This window comes from Protomyctophum bolini (assembly GCF_963924005.1).
Source record: "Protomyctophum bolini genome assembly, chromosome: 15".
NCBI lineage: Eukaryota > Metazoa > Chordata > Actinopteri > Myctophiformes > Myctophidae > Protomyctophum > Protomyctophum bolini.
In genome coordinates, this window is record NC_137876.1 from 12,016,813 (window position 1) to 12,040,320 (window position 23,508).

The window sequence follows — 23,508 nt, forward strand, 5'->3', positions numbered from 1 at the left end:
CATATATTGATTAGGGACGTGCTCTACCACCTTTGCATGAAAGGATTGCAGCACTGGTCAAATCCAACCACACTTCTAAGGACTTTTGTGTTCGACATGCTGCCGTTTTCGCTACTAGCCTACACTCGTCTCCGACTCTCCATCTCGCTTGAAGTTTGCATGCATACTACTGATCCAAGACCAGTGGGCGTATCCACCCCACACACTCATGTAGGTGGGGTGACGTCACCACAGCTGCTTGCATGCATGGTCAGACACAGTGGAGCCAAATTGAAGACTCCATTGCCCAGAGGCCGCTTGTCCCATTGGCTAGAAGCAGCCAATTCAGTAGCTAACGACGTACATTAAATTATGAAAGCTTTTATTGACCAGCTTGCAGCTGGTAAAAAAATCCACCACTGGCCATAAGTCCACTGTGGGCTCTCATACCATGCATACTGTGCTACACTAATGGATGGCTGTGTGGAGTCATTTCATCCCGTCACTGTCACCCTGGACATTAAATCTAACTGGACCCATGCAGCAGGCAGGAGGCAGCGTGTGCAGGAGGCAGGTCATGCAAAACTGGGGTCCCACAAAGAGGGGGGTCAATCCCAGGGTCCAAAGTTGATGCTTCACACAGTCCCTGTCACTGCTGGTAGACCTTGCACACAGTGTTTGTAGACTGTAGCTCTGAGACTTACAGACCTGGATCCATTTGGTTCCTAACAATCAAGTTATTATAACGTACCGGTACATTGGCCATTTGAAAAATAGCAGATCTACAAGGCAATGTGTGTGTGTGTGTGTGTGTGTGTGTGTGTGTGTGTGTGTGTGTGTGTGTGTGTGTGTGTGTGTGTGTGTGTGTGTGTGTGTGGTTTTTTTTAATCAAACATAACTGTATGTTACAACGCAAATCTGGAATGAGGGTCCCTGGCACAAATATTTTAAGTGTGACAACATGCGATACACGTCCTCTTGTTTTGGCATCACAGCCATTCTTCTCTCTCCACATTTAGACCATGCATAGATAGATTTAAAAAAAACTAGCAAGTAATGAGAATAAATGCGACGAGCTATGAATAAAACAATGAAAGGGGGGGGAGGTCCCTGTGGACCAGATATTTCACCAAAGATGAAATGCTTGAAATGAGCTTCAATTATTAATTAGCAATAAGCAGAGGAGCAGGGCAGAGAGAGAGAGAGAGAGAGAGAGTGAAGGGATGATAGAACAGATGAGTTTTGTGTGGTACAGATGGGGATGTTTCAGCACGCATATCCCATAACAGCTGTTTAAGATGACTTAAAAACACCAAAACACGGTGATATCAAGCGCATGTTTGAGCATAAGTGTACCTGCTCGGGGCGCCCGCTGGCCAAGTGCACAGTCCAGGCACATGCATGCCACATAAGTATAGGCTCTGGCCTGACAGCCCTGTTCGAGTCCCGTTATGCTGACCTTTGCTGCATGCATGTCTCTCCCCTTCTCTCTCTCCCTCTTGTGTACCTGCTGTCCTGCTCCCAGCTGATGGGGATTGAGGTTAATTGCGCTACATCAGTAATTCTCAAAATTGATTTCAAGCATCCCCAGTTCTCGATACATTTAGGCCACGGACCCCCATAAGTCAGAGAGGGAGGGGCGCATGCACTTTGAGAGCCAGCGAGCTGCGTAATCCAGAGGCCTTTCATGAAACATTTCTCGCCACAGTTGAGCTCAATATCAATATTTACACACTGCTGTCTCCTAAAATCATGCAAAAGAGTGCTTGGGCATGGGCTGCAATACGCATACAGTCGTGATATATCGTCTCTAGCTGCTACAGACAGAAATGGCCGATTTGCAACCGAAAAAAAGACACAAGCCACTCCGGTGAAAAATAAATCCAAATAATTGGCCATTACGGGGGCTCTATTGCTTAGCTAGACCCATGGAGCCCTGTCAGAGAGTGAAAGCCTGTGATCATAAAACTAAAGTTATGACAAGACATAACTTTCATTATGTCTTGTAAGCCACCAGCCCTCGGGGTCTACGCAGGGCTGTCAAGCCTCAGCCAATCGAACCTCTAATGGGCTCAGAGGACACAGGACGACCGCTTCCATTCCAGCAGGCCTGCTACAAGTCTGCCGGCAACAATTAGTGTGTCCAAAGCCACACAGCAAACGGGGAGAATTTGTACTCGCACACATGTTGCATGTACCAGCAAATAGTGAGAGGGAAGATGTATAAGACAGTAGCTTAGACAAGCGTCAGTGTTGATTTTGACAGCACATTGTGATTCAGTTTTAGTCATATATATTTCATTTAGTTTAAGTCACATTTTGATGCAAAATGCAAGATATGGCCCAAACGGATGGCGTGCCGCTGACAGTCACAGGTTCGAGTCCCCATCCCGACGACTTTTGCTGCGTATTTGCTCTCCCCAATCTCTCTCCCCATTTCCTCAATCTACTGTACCTGTAGGCCAGGGGTTCCCAATTGTGGCTATCTGTAGGCCATCTATAAAAAAGGGATGAAAAGGCCAAAGAATATCTTTAGCCATGCACATATACTGTAGTCCACTGAGGGAGTGTAGATTTGACTAGTCTATTAATAGTTGATGAGCTTTACCCTGTCAGAGCGCTAGGTACACTGCCCCCACTCTTTGGCCTAATTGCTGCACCACAGCATTGTGTTCCTTGTTACCGGTACATTTTGCATCCATCCATTCATTCTTTCATTTCTCTCTCTCTCTCTCTCTCTCTCTGCCACTTGGATTCAGCCACTATACATACTCTGTCGCTTAAATGTGCCAAACAGAGCAAGAAAATAACACATCAACCACTAGGAACCATTAAGCCGCAGTGTGTGTGTGTGTGTGTGTGTGTGTGTACTATGCTGCATTACTTTAGGGGTCAAGAGAAATGGTTGTTTGTTGTGACAGTGGCCAAACCAGCAAGAAACGGACAATAGTTTTTTCAAATGCAAAATTCTAACATCTTCGGCCAGCGAACCACGTCACCATGTCAGTATGACTCAGCGAAAGAAAAAAGGCACAAGGACTGACAGATAACGGTACATTTTACAATCTTCATCTATCTATAGATGCACCATGTCTCTGTACGTACGTGTGCCCAGTGTCCATATATGGAGCTGGCCTGTTGTGACAACCCTGGTGTAACCCTGGCTCTACATGGAGCACTGCGCTGAAGGCCTGTTGTTCCTTCAGTGGGGCCAGTCAGCAGCAACCTCAGCTCTAATGCTGCGTTCATACAGGCAGATGCAAAACATACAAAGATGCAAAACTACACAGTGTATTTTTTGTCATCATAGCCTTTCTTCCCTATTCATAGCTGTTTTGTGCACATTGTTGGCAAGGCTACTACTACCTTTATTTTTTTTAGAACAGTGCTGCTCATCAAATTGTAGTCTGGGCACCGGAGTCCACCGGAGAAAATGCTTTGTTAAAGCATTTTCAGACAATTTTCTTTTGCATTGTACAGCGCCCTACATTGTACAACCCTAAGACTATCCACTTTTTAAATTATAGCATTTAAATAAGTTTAACCACAATATAATACATGGGGCTATTTGTAAATAGCCAATCTACAAGAACATTTCTCGAAAAGCTCAACAACGTTTCGCATTACGATGCAGAGTTTAAATAACGAGTCAGTGATTCATGAATCCAGCAGCTCAAGCAGGCTTTGAAGGGTAGCAGATCTACAGGCTCTCAAAACATCATGCTGCAATGCGCTGTGGGCTTGTAGATCAGCTATTTTGATTAAAAAATGAATCCAGCGCAGCGATAGTTAATTACGACATGGAAGCACACCCCCCATTAATTTGCTAACAGTTAATTAATTCATGCTCCTTTTAAATCAGCGGTCTCTCCATGTCAAACTCTCTTCATTCTCGTTCGCTACATTCCCTCAGTGCAAATCAGGCTGTCTTTTTAAGCAGCCTCAGTTCTCTGCTCATTCTACACGCATAGTTGTCAAAGCAGCTCGTACAGCTGTCGGTGTGAAACTTCCCTCACCACTCCGGCCTCCTCCCTGTGGTAGGTACGTTTCATATCGTTTTTAGGAGGATTATTTGGATTGTACTATGGATTGTATATGAATCATGATATTGTAATCTGTAAAATGGCGTTGTTCATGGAATAATCGTATATCTTGTGCTCTGCTCTGGGGGGTTGGTCATATCAGATTCTGTATCAGGTTGTACAGGTAATCGCTAATCAGTAATATCACATGAGCAGAGCCACACCGCCAAACTAAATGCAATATCATTGCAATGGTTAATCCTCCGTTCACCCTCACCCTCACCCTCAGTCAGCCCTTATGCAGCCCGCGCCACCAGGCTGTCATCTCTTCACATGCCGACACGAGGTCCAGGACCAAGTGGGACCAAGGTGGCCCTGTGTTCTCCCTGGTGGCAGTCGGAGCATATTGGTGGCCATCTGGCCCTCTCCAACAAGACACCACGTCTCCCTTCACACCATGCCCACACAGCCCAGGGGCCACGAGCACTCTGACCCCCCCCCCCAGAGACCTCTGCACTGCAGCAGCACCTCTCCTCTCTCTCTGCCTCGCCAACACCTCTTTTAGACTTCGCCCTCATGGCCGGTGTTGTCGTGCGCTGCACTCAACTCACGATACGATTCGAATCATGAAACGATTTTTACAATTTAAATGTATTTTATTAGACAAATTACTTCTTGACTGATAACTGACACAGATCCTGGGTCAATCAGTGCCGTATTTGATCATACTACAGCGTCACACAAAATAATTCAAAATAGCGGATCTTCAAGCTCAAAATGTGAAACGAAGCAACATGTTTTGAGCTTGCAGATCATGCTATGTTTACTATTTTTTTACTTGAATCGTGAAAAGTAACAGTTCACCCTCTGAATCATAATTCCACTGGAACTCCATACTGTATGTCCGCACCCTATAATGGGTAAAGGCCTTTACACACCACTGGGACTGGGTTGATGAATAAACCATATGAAAATGAAATTTCCTTCAAATTTAATTAAATTATAGGTAAACCTCAGGTCTAAACCTCAGATCAAATGTCTGGCTACGGTGTGTAGTACCAGCCTTTATATCTGAGGGGGGGTAAAAAGTCTCTTACTTTCTCTGGCCCCTGGTCGTGGAATGACCATGCCAGCCAGATAAAAATTGGCCTTGAAAGTTCCCTTGAGACACCTGCACATTATGTATGTACTAGCCTTCTCATATGCTCATATATTTATTGTTTTTTGGTTCCCGTCCATAAAATGTACTATTTGTGTGCACAAGGTTAAAAAAAAAAAGCATTTCAATGTAGGCATGTACTGAGCTGCAATAAGCAATGTTTATCAAACGCAGAGAGACAGTATGTAGTAGTCAGTGCCTCTCAGTAAACTAGGATCATGATTAAAGTCTTAAACAATACTATCAAAATTTATAATCTGGATACCAGCCAGGTAAACAGTGGATCCACTGTTGCAGCATCTGTCAAAATAACCTGCCATCTACATTTTAACCCATTCTGACCGGGCACCCATTTTGGTGTCAGCATCATGTTATGCTTTAGCTATTGAAAAATAGCAGATCTACAAGCTCATATCGCGCCACCGAGTGGCGCGATACGAGCTTGTAGGTCTGCTATTTTTGAAAAATTCGAAGAACGACTGACATTTTTTTAATCTGATCTCGGGTCAGAATGGGTTAATCAGACCCAGTGTGTGTCCAGTGGAAACCTCGTATGAATCTGATCTCAGGTCAGAATGGGTTAACATGGCGGTCAAGAAAAAACAAGCAAAAAAAAGTAAAAAATACAAAAACAATGACCACTGTGTTTTTGCATGGTCGTCATCATAAACTAGGTCAAGTGCTAGTACGGGCTAAAACTGTATTTTTAGTCGATGCATCGTTCACGTCTGCTTTGCCAGCAGCCTCCCTTGTTCACGTGTGACGTTTTTATCCGCTTGCCAAGAGGTGAAACACAGCCTTATAGAATCAGACTCAGAGTTCAGCAGCTTGATGGAGGCTGTGGGAGCAAAACACTATACAGTAGCTTCAAGCGGTTTGATTTTGCAATTTTGCTGGCTCGCACAGTCACGTCCAGAGAAGAATGATATGGAGAGAATTCTGTTGCTTTGTTTCATGATTGCTCTGCTCGTACATACGTTTTTCAGAAAACTGGATTGAAATAAATTGTTAAAGAAAAGCAGCATGTGCACAATGTTCTTGATGCTCCCAAAGTGCAGTTTTGATAATTTGGTGTAGAACGGTCTGTGTCAGGTACCTGACTCATCAAACATTTAGACCAGTGGTTTTCAACCCTTTTCATATCAAGGCCCATTGTTTATTCTGCATTTGAGCCACAGACCACCATTTGATGACATCTAGCCTTGCAGACCCAAAATTAAATACTATGTCCACAATTCCATGCTGTATTGATATTGGTACCACAGGAGGGATAACAGGAAAACGCTGATCAAAACAACAATTATTCTTATACATTCTCCAATTGTGTAGATTTCTTGTAAATTAAGTAATGCAGAAACAATAATTTAACTCTTGAGAGGGTAAAATGAAACCAAAATGGACCCTTACGGGTCATTTTACGCTCTCAAGAGTTAAAGATCCATTTGGTTATACTGTACCAACTCTCCATCATTTAGCTGGGGACCACCTGGAATCCCTTCAAGGACCACTGGTGGTCCCCGGACCACTGGTTGAAAACCACTGATTTAGACCATCCTGGTCGATCTGTTGTAGCTACACCAAATAAAAGGATGTATGAAGGCCGTTGTGCCCATTATATTCTGTCCTTTTCCATAGTATTTATTACTTATTCATAGATGTTTTGTGCATGCTGTTGTTGGCAAGGCTATCTTTCTTTTCTTTTCTTTTTTAGAACAGTGGGTTCCCAGTAAAATTATAGTTAATTTATAGTTATATAGTATATAGTTAATAATTGTTTTTGCTGCTTGCTGTTGTTTTGTTGGCCTTTATAGGGACCAAACTGTCCAACATTATGGGGTTCAATGGTTCCCGACCCCCAGCCCTTTTCTGGGGGGTCATCTATTTTGAGACCTCCCAACAGCCTCCTAGCCAATTAAAGGGACACTTCACCCTTTTTGCAAAAAAATATATGTTAATGACGTTTAGAAGCTTTAGAACACTTTCCTGGGGGTCTTTATGTGTGTAATATGTGGTTTTAGATATTTTAGATTGTAGCAGTGAGCCTGTTGTCTCTGATGTCATGGACACTGGGCTCACTTCCTTCCTGGACTACATGTTGTCTCAGTAAGACAGCTCTCCCCCCTATCCACAAGGAGGAGCAGTGCACCAAATAATTATGGGAATTGTAGTCCAGGAAGGTAGTGAGACCAGTGTCCATGACATCAGAGCCAACTGCTACAATCTAAAATATCTAAAACCACATATTACACACATAAATACCCCCAGGAAAGTGATCTAAAGCTCCTAAACGTCATTAACATATATTCTTTTGCAAAAAGGGTGAAGTGTCCCTTTAATGTCCGATCTTCAAAATATTATTTGTTTTGTAGGTTTTAAAATATTCTGAGTTGATTTCTTACATGGTACAGTCAAAGCACATTGGTCCAAAAGGAAAGCATTTCCATTCGGGTCCCATGCATTCATTCACAACACAACAATAACAATAATCAAGATATCTCAAAAACATGATAACTATGCACAGGTCAAAATACAAATAAATCGAAATACGAATAAATCAATCAGAGGGGGGTATATTAGCAGAGCTAAAAGCTCCCAGCATAGCACAAAGTGACTATATTTCTACATCTGCTATTTTTTAAGTGGTGCAACCACTTCCTTAAGTGACTATGTGTGGGTGGGTGGGTGCCTGCCTGCCTGCCTGGCTGGCTGGCTGGCTGGGTATGAGCATGAAAACAGCATGGTTGTTTTTCACCACCTGTGCGCAACCTAACACACACACAAACACACATATTAACTGTATATATGATGATTTCGGGTGTGCCAGTACAGTGACAGTACAGTGCAGTACAGTAGAGGGACCGGCACAACTCTGTCATTTTTGAACCGTTTCGGACGCAGGGCAGCTCGCCGGAACCGGGCCAGCACCCTGGGTGCGTTCCTGTGGGTCTGGAACCCCCCCCCCCCCCGAGAACCCCCACATGGAGTTGCACCACCTACTTCATTTTTTAAATATTTTGTAAGCATCCCAAAATTCAACGGAGTCCTTGATGTGAAAAAGTGAGAATCACTGAATGACACAATATCCCGTTCAAAGCAGAAGGGTGGAAAGTAACATCCTGTCACTCTCACAGATCCACCATCTGTTTGCAGTCACTGGCTATAAACATTTATGACATTATGAACATTCCCCTCCGGCAGCATCCTTTGCACAAGTGATAACTACCCTTCTATAAATGCATTGGCCCTGGGCGATACGCAGAAGCATTATATAATAGAGGGCCTTGTTGTAACAATCGATGAATACGTCCGGCGTTATGTTGCAACGAGTCTGAAAACAGGGCATTATTTCTGGTGCATGCTTGCCTGTCGGTCTGATGACAAGAGCACAACAACCGAGACCATGCTGAAAATAATTTAGTTGACACATTGTGGACATATAATTCTAAGCTTTTGTGGGGTTTTTTTGTAAATTAACGCCCTACTTTATCATGCTACAGCGTCACGTTTTTTAAGCATGCACTTTTGAATATATATTATATGGTATATTTTGTAAGCAAGTAGATTCTGCAGTACTTTAACTTAATTACACATTACACAGGTATTATATCTCCTCTGGTGGGTGGAAGGCTTTCTTTCCTGAGAAGATGAATAGGTACCAGGAGAAATGCTCTAATTTTAGAGTTACCAATTCCCCCCTTTCTACCCGAATTCCCTTCACACTCACACTGTGTAGTCCAAATTGATATGTTCCTGCATGAAGTCCCGCTCAACGCTCCCTGCTGACAGGTGCCCATAGGGGTACGTGCAGTGACTATATTATCACCCACCCCGCCCGGCTTCCCTCCCCCGAACACGGGCCAATTGTGTTCGCGTAAAGGCTCGACAATAAAAGCCGGATGCAGTGCAGTGGATTCGAACGCCCAAGCTCCGTGGTGGTGGGCACTATAGTCAGGCACTTTACCACTGCGCCACCCGAGCGCCTGGCAACAAGTCTTGGCCGAGCAGCGGAGAATTCCTGTCAAAGCCCTGCGGATTCCTGCCAGACACAAGCAGAGACTCCAAAATCCCCTTGTGCACTTCTAGGACAATGTGCGATGCCAAACTGCAGGAAGCGTGTCACGTTCCTGGTATCGAGCCGCGTGACGAGCACCACGAGTTGCGATAAAACGGCATATTGCTCCCGTGTATTATGGAAGTGACAATAAAACAAGAATGACTCAGTCATAACGGCCAGGTGCAGCAAGCTCTGCAGTTACAGTTAGCTCATAACATTAGCTTCTGTTGCCACTCACGGTCCTCTTCTCACTTGCGTTCTCATATTATTTTGGAATACCCTTACACAACAGCAGCCCTTCAGACTATGGGTTTTATGGGTAACACCATAAAGGCAGCCTAGGGTAGCAAATCATGAAAAAGTGCCTTTACGGTCACTAGTAGAGATGTAGCAAATGTAGTCCAGTCGCTTTTCAAGCACCTGGCAAAAAAATCAGATTCTGAAGCCTGAGAATAGCATTCAAAACCCAATAGAACAAGCTGCGTCCATTGAGTTCAATGGAGAGTGGTGACACTGCCTGGCAGAAATTAGCTAACTCCATTTTTCTTTTTCCATAAATCAATGCTATTGAACAACACCCTTTATGTCTCTGTGCTGGTTAAAATAACTAACTAACTCCAACCCCCTCCTCGATTCGTAATTGACAAACTCAAAATACCAATTAACTATCGCTTTGTTTTAAAAAAATATAAGGTTTTATTCAAGTCATTTTCATTAGTCTTAAAAATGCACATTTTGGAGTTAGCTGGTTTATGTACGACAGCAGAGATTATGGTCATTATCAGAGCTAATATAAATGCATTACCCCAGATTCTTGTAGATGGGCTATTTTTGGTATGTAGCTAAGTGTAGGGCCTATAGTCATTCTAAGTGTAGGGCCTATAGTCATTCTAAGTGTAGGGCCTATAGTCATTCTAAGTGTAGGGCCTATAGTCATTCTAAGTGTAGGGCCTATAGTCATTCTAAGTGTAGGGCCTAATAGTCATTCTCAGAGCTAATATGAATCTCCCCTAGTTTCTCTGTATAGTTACCAAGGCCTACATATTATAATAGAATCTGACACTTTATCTCTCACCGGGGACTGAAAACATTCACTCCAACCACAGAAATGCATTAAAATGTAGCTGTCGCCCTGCGATTTCCACGGCGACGCTCCATTTCACAGCAGTGTTAAAATGGACAGTACAGCATTGAAGCCACAGACAGGCAACAATCAGCACAGGTATGTAACAGCAGAGGGGGGGCAGGGGGGGTTGTACTGATCAAAAACTACTTTTCTTTGTGGTCGAAGCGACACTGGAGGAAGTAGGAAGATCCCCAGTGTAGAAATATGAAAAGTCCCGTGTTCAAAATTGTACTTGAGTAAAAGTACAGAAGTATAAGCATCAAAATAAGAAGTACCTACAGTAAATGTACTCATGAAGAATTAAAGTTTTAATACTGGACTCAAGTAAAAAAAAACAGACATACTATCATAGAGCCCTGAGGGGCTCCACTCAACCATATGGGGCTCAAGTGGTTAAGCACAGAACTCGAGTTAACAACATACTTAGTTACTTTCCACCACTGCTTATTGGACGTTCCCAAACCTTCCATCCTCACCGCACGCACACGCACACACACACACACACACACACACACACACACACACACACACACACACACACACACACACACACACACACACACACACACACACACACACACACACACACACACACACAGAGAGAGAGAGCGAGAGAGAGCCCTAATTAGGCACCAATAGCCACCCACCCTCTCCAATCAAAGGACCACTGTTGAGAGTGAAGTGCCATGTGGGGGGCGATGTAATTGCCCTTGACAGTGAAGGACCTCTCTCACTCTCTCTCACGCTCTCTCTCTCTCTCTCTCTGTCTCTGTCTCTCTCTCACGCTCTCTCTCTCTCTGGACAGGATTGATGAGAGCTTATTGAAACTTTAGACGGCTCAAGACCACTGACTAGAGCCGGGGGGGGGGCAGAGAGGAGGAGGGAGAGACAGAGAGATGCAGAGAGGGAGAGAGAGAGAGAGAGAGAGAGAGAGAGAGAGAGAGAGAGAGAGACCTTTGACCTTTAAAAGCACCTTTATTAAAACTCTGCAGTACATAAAATATGTCACTTCAAAATTGCAGTTGGCTCATAAGAAAAGACTAAATATAAATAACACAATTCCCCGTCCTGCACCACACATAGCACGTCTCTCTGAGCCCAGAAAAGGCTAAAAGCCTCTAAATTGTCCACTAGTTTGTGGTTGGCAAACTCCACCCTAAGACGTGCTGCCACCAGTCCTTCCAGCACCTGTACTGGGTCTGTGTTCCCAGTTCCCTCTGTTTTGTTCTGCCGAGTCAGCCATATTGACATTTTTGCTGTGCCAGAAATAAAATTAATCATGCTATAAATGTGAGAGAGTGAGAGAGAGAGACAGAGAGAGAGAGAGAGAGAGAGAGAGAGAGAGAGACACAGAGAGAGAGACAGAGAGAAAGAGAGAGACTCTCTGTCTTTCTCTGATAGTATGTCTCTCTGACAGAGAGAGAGAGAGTGGCATTCTACAAAAGCTACCAGAACAGAGGTTCCCAGACAACTGGATTTGACAGTGAATCCCTGGGAACTGTGAGACGAATCTACTGGTCATTATCTGCCAGTAACCGTGTGTGCGTGTGCGTGCGTGTGCGTGCGTGCGTGCGTGCGTGCGTGCGTGCGTGCGTGCGTGCGTGCGTGCGTGTGTGTGTGTGTGTGTGCGCGTGTGTGTGTGCGTCTGTGTGTGTGTGTGCGCGTCTGTGCTTGTGTGCACGCGTTGCGTGCTTGGGTTCACTTACCTTTCTGTAGACGATCATATTGGGCGAGTCCTCCTCTGGGTCGGTGATAGTGATGGTGGTGGGGGCTGGGGTGGTGGGGGAGGTGGCAGTACCCATCACCACAGTGCCCTGGTCCTTGGAGCCCTCCGCCATGTTTCTTTTTGCTCAGTATGACTGCAGAGAAACCGACAACACAAAAAACCCAGTCAGTCAGTCAGTTAACACACCCAAACAACTGACCCAGTCAGTCAGTTAACACACCCAAACAACACTACTCATGGAGCATGAATCCATTCATCATCAGACTGGTGGTGGAGGCAAATATTATTTAGTCATTATTTGATAAGAATCCAATGCCGTTCTGACTTTGCCCGCTTTTTCTTCCCTCTCTCGTTCCCCTTCTCTCGGTTCCAAGCCGTTAAGCTACACTTTCGTACTTTCACTTCCCGAAAACAGCAGACCTGCAAGCTCACGACGTGCAGCCAATGCCGCCCGCCGTGAGCTTGTAGGTCTGCTGTTTGACACACCGTCGCGTGCATACATTTTGCCGTTATTTGTGTGACATTCCTGTAGCCCCTTCCAAAAAAAAACGTTGGGATCTGACTAAGAAGGGATTGGCCTGCATGGCTGTATGTCTGTGGACAGATAAGGGAGACTGAGCTCCCAGGCAGTCAGATGTGCCAGAGCTAGGTGAATATCAAGTAGGTTGTTGCACACAGACAGCACACAGTCAAATCCTCAGTAGTGGAGGAAGCTAAACTATACATTTACTTATGTACCTATACATGAAGGCTATACAGTACATACATTATACTCATGTACCGTACATGAAGGCTACTTAACCATTTAAATGCCGTTATGGTTGAGTCAGAGCTCCATGCTAGTGCGTTTTAAGTGCGCTTTGGCTGAAAATGGCCGATCAACAAGCTCAGAAACATGTCGCTATACCGACGTTGTGAGCTTGTCCATCTGTTATTTTTCAGCCAAAGCTGAACACAATATGGATACTGGGGTTTAACTGCTTAATGGACAGCTCCAAACTAATTAACATACAGGCTCATTTGCCCAGTATGCAGCTTTTATGATATTTGTTGAGGTCAAAAGAGTTTTTTTTTCTTTCTTGAATGGGTTATTAGTTGTCATTACAAACATGCCATGGTTGTTCCACACAGGTACTTTTTTACTCAAGGCTTGCCGATCAGCTCTTTTCGGCGAAAGCTTTCTCCACAATAACAGGGTTTAAGTGGCGAAAAAAAATAATCTAATACAATCTTCATCCACCACAGTGACTCCACAACAAACACATATCAGCTCATAGCTTAAGGCGACGTGCCAGGCCTGGCTAGGCCAGCCAGATGCCTGCCAGGACAGCACCATTATGAACGCAGCACAATGGGAGGAAGTGATTTTCATAGGTCAAGCCTATGAAAGTGCAAAAGAAGCGACTATAAGCCACATGAGCACGCGTGCATGCACACACACATGTACACACACGTGTGTCTAGGTTATTTTATTCATAAAAGTTACATAGTGCTCCTATAACACACACACACACACACACACACACACACACACACACACACACACACACACACACACAGGTGGAAGAAGTACTCCACCGAAGACTGTGGGCCCCATTTAAGTCACCGCTAAACCCCTTATCCCTAAACTTCTTTGCCTTTTTGAAAAACATTTTTCAATAGTTCAACTAGCCAATCTACATTGACATGTTGTGAGCTTGTAGACTGGCCATTTTAACTATTCAAAAATGTTTTGCAAAATAGTAGAAAAAGGCAAAGAAGTTTAGGATAAAGGGTTTAGCGGTGACGAGAATGGAGCCCTGTGTGTGCATAGGGGTAGTTCTAAGAGACTGGGCTGTATTTTGCGTGTCTTAAGTACCAGGTCTTATTCCCTAACTTGAGTAAACTAAAGACCTGGAGGCGTGATCAATGCTCTTTGGCCACAATAGCCAAATGGCATTGAACCTGGTACAAAATACAGCCCAGAGTGTGCATAGGGGTAGCTCTAAGAGACTGTGTGCATAGGGGTAGTTCTAAGAGACTAGTTCTAAGAGACTGTGTGCATAGGGGTAGCTCTAAGAGACTGTGTGTATAGGGGTAGCTCTAAGAGACTGTGTGTGCATAGGGGTAGCTCTAAGAGACTGTGTGTGCATAGGGGTAGCTCTAAGAGACTGTGTGTGCATAGGGGTAGCTCTAAGAGACTGTGTGCATACAGTAGGGGTAGCGGCTGTAGATTAGCCTGCTACTGTATAGATAGTCAATATGGTGATGATGAGTCAGCACTCTTTTGGCAGCAGTGATGGCTGGCGTGCTCGCACACACGCACACACACACACACACACACACACACAGTGGTGGAAGAAGTACTCCACCGATTTTTGGGTCAATACCACAATGTAGAAATTACTCTGTATACTCAGTAGTAAAAAGCTGTGAATTCTAATATAGTCCTACTTAAAGTAGCAAAGGTATAGGTAGTCATTATGCATAACGTCCCATTTCAGAATCATAAATATCCTGTTGGACGATTCATTATTGACTATTACTTATTGATCAATAACCACTTACGTCCCGTTTTACTCTTCAGCAATTCGAAAATCGACGATCTACATACCATGCCGTGAGCTTGTAGATCGCCTATTTTAAAAAACAATTCGTTTTCTATTGATTAGTAATCTACATCTGCAAAGTAACTAGTAGCTAAAGCTGTCAACTAATTGCAGTGGAGTAAAACGTACAACCTCTGAGACGTAGTGGAGTAGATGTATGACAGTATCAAGAAATGGACATACTTAGTACTTACTTAGAAGTACAAGTACCTCAAAATTGTATTTAATGTAGTACTTGAGTAAATGTACTTAGTTACTTAACACCACTGATTGCATGAGGACCCACTGGGCTGGTATATTGACTTTTTAAAAGTGTTGTGTAAGACGCCACGTGTGTGTGCGTGCGCGCGATGCGCGTGTTTGTGTGTGTGTGTGTGTGTGTGTTTGTGCAGGTATGGGTTGCAAATGCATGTGTGCAGTTGGTAGGGTCTGCAACTACTGGTTGTTTACTTCGCAATTATCCTATCGAATACTAATGAATGAAATGCAAATATCAGGCTCGTGATATTGTAGATGTGCCATTATCAAATTTTGAAAATGTTTGTTTACCTGTTGCCAATATATATGACATGCATACAATCATTAATAATCAATAGTTTTATTAGACATATTGATTATTGATTTTAATCAATGAAATTGGGTTTTTTCGATAAACGGTATAGTCGTAAATACGTACACAGTTAGCAGTTGCACATTGCGCGTGTGTGTGTGTGTGTGTGTGCGCGTGTGTCTACGGTTGTGTGTCTAATGTAATCTAGGAGGAAGCGCTGTGTGTCCATTAGGCCCAGTGATGAGATGGGTCACCCCTGCATCGCATGGCATCACATCGCTCTGCTGCGCGTCCACCGGACGTAAGCCTTTCAGAGCTACACCGTTAAGAGATTACTCCCTATCCTACCTCCACCACACAATCTATCACTCACTCTCTCTCTCTCTTTCAGCTCTGAGAGCATACGGACGTAACCAAATGGACCCGAAAGGGTCCATTTGGTTACATCTGTATGCTCTCAGAGCTCGCAGTTGTCGCTGATGATTTCACAGAGTATCTCTCTCTCTCTCCAGGAGAATGAATTCTGCTTAACTAAGGATTTCCATAGCCTACGTTCACAGCCAGGTGATAAAAGCTGCACCCTCCCAACCCCCCCTCATTGCCCTTTGCAGTTTGATTGAGTGCCCCTGTGTATTAAATGGGTTAAACCATTTGTTAGCTCTCTAATCGCGCAGAGAGCGGGCGGCAGAAAGGGATTACGCACGTTTGACACATTCATAAATTATTTTTTGAGCACGCACTCACGCACGCACTCACACACACAAAAGACAGCTTTTGCGGGGAGAATAAATCTGCCAGGAACAGGCTGAAATGAGGTTATAACACAGCGTCTGGGTCGCTCACCTGTTACTGTAATAACAAGTGTTGGTGGAGAGAGAGAGAGCGATCTCTATCTACGTGGCTGGGGCTTTAGAGGGGAGAGAGGAGAGTGGGCTGTAGGGTGAGAGAAGGCATTCCTTCCTCCACACGGGGCAGGTGCACAGCAGCGACACACCATGTTTTTTTAGACCTGCATTAACCTGTGTCATTTTAGATTATTATTATAGCAACTGAAGTTTTTGCAGAAAACTCTTGTGATTTAGAACAGTGGTTCTGAAAAATAGCAGATCTACAAGCTCACAGCGCGCCACTTCGTGCCACGCTGCAAGCTTGTACATCTACAAACCACATAACTCCATTTTTGAGGATTTTATTTTTTGCTTTTTGCATAAATCAGTGCTATTGAACACCTTTTACTTACTGTGTGTTGTTTTTCGAAAATATTGAACCAATAGAAAGTAGTAAAAAACGCTTTTGACAAAACCTCTTAACTCCATTGGACCCTCCAACTGTCTGCTAAAGCAACTAACTCTCCCCCTCATGCACCACCGAGTTAGGTGCTTTCTTCTCGGTAGCACTTCTCAGGTATATCCTGAAAGTGTTGAAAAATGTAGAATTTTTTTTAAACATCTCTTCTGGTGGGGTTAGGTCCCTGGCAGAACATTTTCAGACGGAGGTCCGCGGGCCAAATACATATAGTTTTGGGGGTCCTTGGCACGAAAAAGTTTGAGAACTACTACTTCAGAAGCCTCGGGTCATAACGGGTTAACCCTGGCATCCCTATTTTGGGCATGTCATTACAGGAGAAGAGGATCAGAAATAGCCCATAGGGCTGTACAGTATGCTTCATAATTCATTCTCCACTCACTGTACGCCGCTGTCAGGCGGCGGAAACAGCCAGTGGTGGACAGTAACAAAGGACATTAAACTTGAGAACTTTACTGAAAGCTGCACTATGTAACTTTCATCTTCTCCCCCGGATTTGAACCCTAGTTTTCCTACGCAAGTCATTGAGCTAATAGAGCCCCTGCTTGCTCAGGGGATAAATTAAATGTTGACCTCTAGGTCAGAATTCGTACCAGATCCTGTGTCTAGGTGAGACATGACCTATTGACACGATCTAAATGTCTCAATAGAAGAGCAGAGAGACAAAATACAACCACCCCAATTGTATAAGTTATACTGTAATAAAATACAATGCAAAACCTTCGGTTTATGGCCGTCAGCCCGTCACGCCTCGTGACACGTTACGCCACTACATATATGGCCTTTGACTGGGCAAATGAGCATCGTGTGGGTGAAGGGAGGTGGGGGTTAGCGCAACTCCAGCCGATAGGTGAGAACGGCTTTGCAGACTTGCTAATGGGGTACCATCTAAAACAAAGGAAGACTACCGATCCCGACGGCCTTTGCCACCTGTCATTTCCTGTCAGTCTACCTTCAGCCTATGAATAAAGCCCCCCCAAAAAAAATATATCTTTAAAACAAAGGAGGCTTGCTGCTGATTCGCTACTAACAGAAAACTGCATGCACATGCAGGATGAAGGCTAGCTTTGTCGTTTTTCTTTGACGTTTTCAGAAGTTAGACTGGGCCACGGCACGGGTGGCCCAATGGAGAATACGCCTCTGTACGGCCGTCAGTCAGTCACGCCTCGTGACACGCTGCAAACCCTGTACACTCAAGACACTGCCCCCGCTGCCACCCTTAGATCTCCATATATGGAGCTGACCTGTTCTGACATTCCATATGTTGATCTGATTCTGACCTCATCAAACCCTGTACACTCAAGACACGCTCCATATATGGCCAGTACAGAACTCATTCCATATGTTGATCTGACTCCCCATGCAAAAAGCGCCAGCACTATAGCCCAGCAGTCTGCCGTCACCCCGGTGGATGAGTGCAGTCAGTGCACCCCGTCACCCCGGTGGATGAGTGCAGTCAGTGCACCCCGTCACCCCGGTGGATGAGTGCAGTCAGTGCACCCCGTCACCCCGGTGGATGAGTGCAGTCAGTGCACCCCGTCACCCCGGTGGATGAGTGCAGTCAGTGCACCCCGTCACCCCGGTGGATGAGTGCAGTCAGTGCACGCGGCAAGGTCGCTTCTCGCCCTCAGGGCGTCCTACTGGTACTTATGACTTACACTTCACTATACATTCAAAGACAAATATTGTAATTTGGATTCCACTACATTTCTAGGAAAAGAAAAAGGTTTGAATGAACCACTTCAGGCCTATTTCAAATAATAGTGAAAATAGCAGATCGGCAAGCTATCCCCTATATGCCCCAAGTACTGGCGTTGAGTACTTTGTGCACCACTGTACCACATCAGCATCACACCATGTTTAACCTCACATTAACCGTGGTGTCCCTATTTCGGTTACATTACAGGTAAAATTTCTCAAAAATAGCCATAATAATTTATAAATGTTTTTGTGCAAGGCCTTGCACATTAAGCTGCATGTGGCCTGCACGTGCCAATGCCAACCCCGCGCCACAGACAGACAGCAGACATACATGTACTATACATACATGTAGAAGAAAGGGTGGCCTTTGTCTCCCCCCCCCCCCCCACACACACAATGTGCACTACTGTTGAACGAACGCACAAATCCATTACAACGCACAGAGCGGTGGCCGGCGACGTGCATGAGTGAACAAGTAATCATCACACTGTTTGTTATCAGGGCCAGGGAGACAGGGGAGTGTTATCAGAGCCATGGAGAGAGGAGAGTGTTATCAGGGCCAGGGAGAGAGGAGAGTGTTATCAGAGCCATGGAGAGAGGAGAGTGTTATCAGGGCCAGGGAGAGAGGAGAGTGTTATCAGAGCCATGGAGAGAGGAGAGTGTTATCAGGGCCATGGAGAGAGGAGAGTGTTATCAGGGCCAGGGAGAGAGGAGAGTGTTATCAAAGCCATGGAGAGAGGAGAGTGTTATCAGGGCCAGGGAGAGAGGAGAGTGTTATCAGGGCCAGGGAGAGAGGAGAGTGTTATCAGAGCCAGGGAGAGAGGAGAGTGTTATCAGAGCCATGGAGAGAGGAGAGTGTTATCAGAGCCAGGGAGACAGGGGAGTGTTATCAGGGCCAGGGAGAGAGGAGAGTGTTATCAGAGCCAGGGAGAGAGGAGAGTGTTATCAGAGCCATGGAGAGAGGAGAGTGTTATCAGGGCCAGGGAGAGAGGAGAGTGTTATCAGAGCCAGGGAGAGAGGAGAGTGTTATCAGAGCCATGGAGAGAGGAGAGTGTTATCAGAGCCAGGGAGAGAGGAGAGTGTTATCAGGGCCAGGGAGAGAGGAGAGTGTTATCAGGGCCAGGGAGAGAGGAGAGTGTTATAGTGTTATCAGAGCCAGGGAGAGAGGAGAGTGTTTGTCATCAGGGCCAGGGAGAGAGGAGAGTGTTTGTTATCAGGGCCAGGGAGAGAGGAGAGTGTTATCAGGGCCAGGGAGAGAGGAGAGTGTTATCAGGGCCAGGGAGAGTGTTTGTTATCAGGGCCAGGGAGAGAGGAGAGTGTTATCAGGGCCAGGGAGAGAGGAGAGTGTTATCAGAGCCATGGAGAGAGGAGAGTGTTATCAGGGCCAGGGAGAGAGGAGAGTGTTATCAGGGCCAGGGAGAGAGGAGAGTGTTATCAGGGCCAGGGAGAGAGGAGAGTGTTATCAGGGCCAGGGAGAGAGGAGAGTGTTATCAGAGCCAGGGAGAGAGGAGAGTGCAGCACACAGCTCCGCTTCTCTCTCTCTTTTAGGTGTCTGAGCACATTAGATGTATGGGCTAATCTCTGCCTCTCTACTCTGCAGGGGGGTCCTGTAGGACACTGGTTCTCAACATGTGGGTCTTGGGTCCAGGGACCTTTTTAATACCGACAAAAGAAATGAAATGAGAAATGAGTCATAAGACCATATACTGCAACAAATGCAATCAACAGACTATACTACAGTATAACAACTGGTCAAACATTGGCCAAATAATATAAGGGGCAAACATTTTGAAAATAGCTAATCTACAAGCTCACAATGCCTCGTGTTGCTATATCGCTTTGAGCTTGTATAGGTCTTGGAACAGAGTCAAACTAAATGTAATGTCTCAAATAGCCTGAGCAGCATTCCTTTTCAGGTTTATGATCCGGTCGGGAGCGGATGATATCTTACTTCATGTTGTAGTCATTGTTTTGTAGTCATCAGGCCGGAATCCTCAAACCAGAAGAATAATACCTTCCCAATAAAAGCATGACTCTCTCTCTCTCGTAGCCTGCGATGAGAATAGAATCTCCCCATGGGATATTTCTTTTGTATTTTAGAAATCAGCTAAACTACGCTTTTATTGGGATGGTATAACTCTTCCGGTTTGAGGGAAAGGAAGTTCTGGTTTCAGAGTTCCAGGCCTGATGACTACAATTTACGGCAATTTAGTAACACAGACCAGGCTTTCCTACGAGGTGGAAAGCCTGGTTACGCGAGGTTACAGTTCAAATAGGAGTATCCCATTCAGGACGGGCACCCCTTTTGGGGTTCTTGTTGCTATGTACTGTACAGTAGGCTAATCTAACATTTTAGAATGTTTTGAATACGTTTCTGAAACGGGGGGGTTGAGAACCACTGCTGTGTAGGACACTGTTCCCCAGCCCTCCCCCTTCAAATCTGACCAGACCCCTGAGACACACGTTGGTATTTCCTTAGGCCTATTTGGATTTTTCATTAAAGACATAAATCATGCAAAATAATTCAAATATATCAAAGTCAAAGTACAATGCAAGATCAATGATTACAATTGTCTGCATAAGCTAGACACGAGCATTATTAACAATTATGAATATTGATATGTTTCTATATAAAGTGACTGTCTGCCAATAATGGCAGACACAGAACAATAATTCACTAATTGTTTGTATCCTTCTTTTAGCCAGTCCGACAATTTGTAGTCCTCACACACACATCTTATTGACGTGCCCCTAAGCTGCCAAATAACCAAGCAATTGTTTTGCAATTGTAATTAATAATAATATAATAAAACTTTATTTGTATAGCACCTTTCATGACATGAAATGCAGCTCAAAGTGCTTTACAGAACAAATTAGTGTACATGTCAAAGGGACATCCAATTTGCCAAATAAGAACTGTCTTCGGTCTTGGTGGTTTCATAAATCATGATCACATGTATTAGCGGAGCTCTCAACCATTGTTATATTGAGATAAGGAAAACCAGTCTGTTTTGACAACTTTGTTAATGTGGTAATGTTCTAGTTGTCCTGCGGCACGGTGCAGTTCATTACTAACAATTTAATCCACAATGATCGTGGCGTGGCAACAATTCATAATATGTGCCGCGCGCACACACACACACACACACACACACACACACACACACACACAGTTAACCATATGGACGCTGGGGTTTAACCCATTAAGACCCGAGACCAGACCACAAAATGTCGTCCAAATGCTGACAGTTATCTGAAAAACGTATCAGTGATGCACTGGTGCTCAAACCTTTTCATGTCAAGGACGCACAGAATTATCTGTATTTGGCCGCGCAATATGTTGTTCCAGGGAGCCCCCAGAAGCAAATATTTGAGTTAAAAACGTTCACTGTGAAAGAATATATAAATACATTTGCACCACATGTTTCACGATTTTTCAACAACTAAAGTTTAAAATAATGGTTAAAAGCTATGAGGTGACACAGATGCGTCCTCAGGTCTAAATGGGGTTAAGTGGATAAAGAACAGCCAACATGGTGTGGCAAACCAAACGGTCCCTTGAGCACACTTCAGAGTTGTAATTGTAGAGTCAGCGCTTCATTAAAACCGTTTCATGTCAAGAACCCCCAAATAAATATGTACGTTGACCCCCCCCCCCCCCCAATCTGAAAATATGTCCTGCCCCCCCCTCCCCCCTACAAGATTTGTGATTTGTGTCAGAATGTTTGAAATTATATATAAAAACAAATAACTTTATAGTACTTAAACTGATCTAGGTGGATCTCAAAGTGGGGGCCAGAGGGTTCCCAGATAAATTAGTTAATAGAGCGTCACAGTCATTTTAACCACTTTATCCATAAATACGTTGGCGTTTTTGAATTTCTTTGAACATTGTCCGGGGCCAAATAGCCTACATATCAATGTGGGGGTCCACGAAACAGTGAAGTATAGAAAGGAACGGCTTCATTCCTGTCAGACTGACCATGCATAGCCTACAGATCTACGTCCAACAGCAGGCCCAGGGTGGATGCTAATTAAAAGCCTATGTCTCTCTCTCACACACACACACACACACGTTTGTGCACAAACGCTCCAGCGCACAAGGCCAGGCAGGAATTGCATGCGTGCTGCACGCCCAGGCAAACCCATTTAAAAGAAAAACACATGCAAACACGGATGGAGATATGGATACACAGGCAGGCACGTGTGCAGACACACGCAGGCATGATACACGTGCACGCACGCGCACACACACACACACACACACAGTAGCCCCCCCCAGCATTAGCTGAACCAAGCAAGCCTCCACAGATGCTGGTGCCTCAATAGGATAAACTGAAGGAGTTGGGACGTCGCGCAATGCCGCGAGAACACAACCCAGCACAACATAACACAACACATCACAACAACACAGCACAGCACAACAACACAGCACAGCACAACACAGCACAGCACAGCACAGCACAGCACAACAACAGCAGCGTACACACCAGATCCCCCCCGGGGGGTCTTGCTCCAGTACTCTGCCCCACACCCCCAAAAAGCCCCCCAGCCCCCTCACTCCCTCCCTCCCGGCGGGCACACAAACAGCCCAAATGCCACATCTGCGCGTGACACATCCCAGCTGTTGTACTCATGAAGCATGCATTACCTTAGAAACCAAAGGATGCCTGGTCCACTCTCTCTCTCTCTTTCTCTCGTTTGGCTCCCCTTAGCAACAAGCAGCAGGCAGGTTCATGGTGTAATTGGCAGAGGAGGGAAAGGGGGTGGGGGGGCAGAACGGGTAGGGGGGGATCGGGTGGTTAGGGGTAACGGGGGACGTGGGGTAGAAGAGGGAATAAAGAAGACAGGCAGGAGATGAAAGCAGTGAACCAGAGAGAGAGAGAGAGAGAGAGAGAGAGCAGCCGGCTGGTCACTGCAGCGTTGGTCCTCTATTTCCTCCTCTTCTCTCGGGTCCAGCTCGGCTCCGGCTGACTGGGAGGAAGAGCGAGGCTGTGCGGAGAGCAGGGCAGAGAGAGCGGTCCGTCCGGGAGCTCCTCACATGTGTGCACTCCTCCTCTCATTCCCTCTCTCTCTGTCTGCCGCGCGCGCCTGAGTCAGAGCAAGAGAGAGAGAGAGAGAGAGAGTGTGAGTGAGAGAGAGAGCGAGAGGGAGTGCGTGCATATGATGAGTGAGTGTGCAGAGAGAGAGAGAGAGAGAGGGAGAGAAAGGGAGAGTGGTACACAGAGGGCTGGTTGGACTTGGTGTTGGTTGGGGGAGGGATGAAGGAATTAGAAGAAAATTGAGCGACGGAAGAAA

The 23,508-nt window shown here is 45.2% G+C and overlaps 1 protein-coding gene across 1 annotated transcript in view; it reads right to left on the bottom strand.

Moving 5' to 3' along the window:
* Positions 1 to 22,993, bottom strand: part of LOC308329970 (regulator of G-protein signaling 6-like) — a 96,616-nt gene extending 73,623 nt beyond the window's left edge. The window contains exons 1-2 of the mRNA XM_080784548.1: positions 22,862 to 22,993; positions 12,047 to 12,199 (exon numbers count right to left, since the gene is read on the bottom strand). Of these exons, the coding sequence (XP_080640674.1) occupies positions 12,047 to 12,178 (132 nt within the window). The 5' untranslated portion in view covers positions 12,179 to 12,199; positions 22,862 to 22,993. The remainder of the gene's footprint in view (positions 1 to 12,046; positions 12,200 to 22,861) is intronic.
* Positions 22,994 to 23,508: the final 515 nt, after the last annotated feature.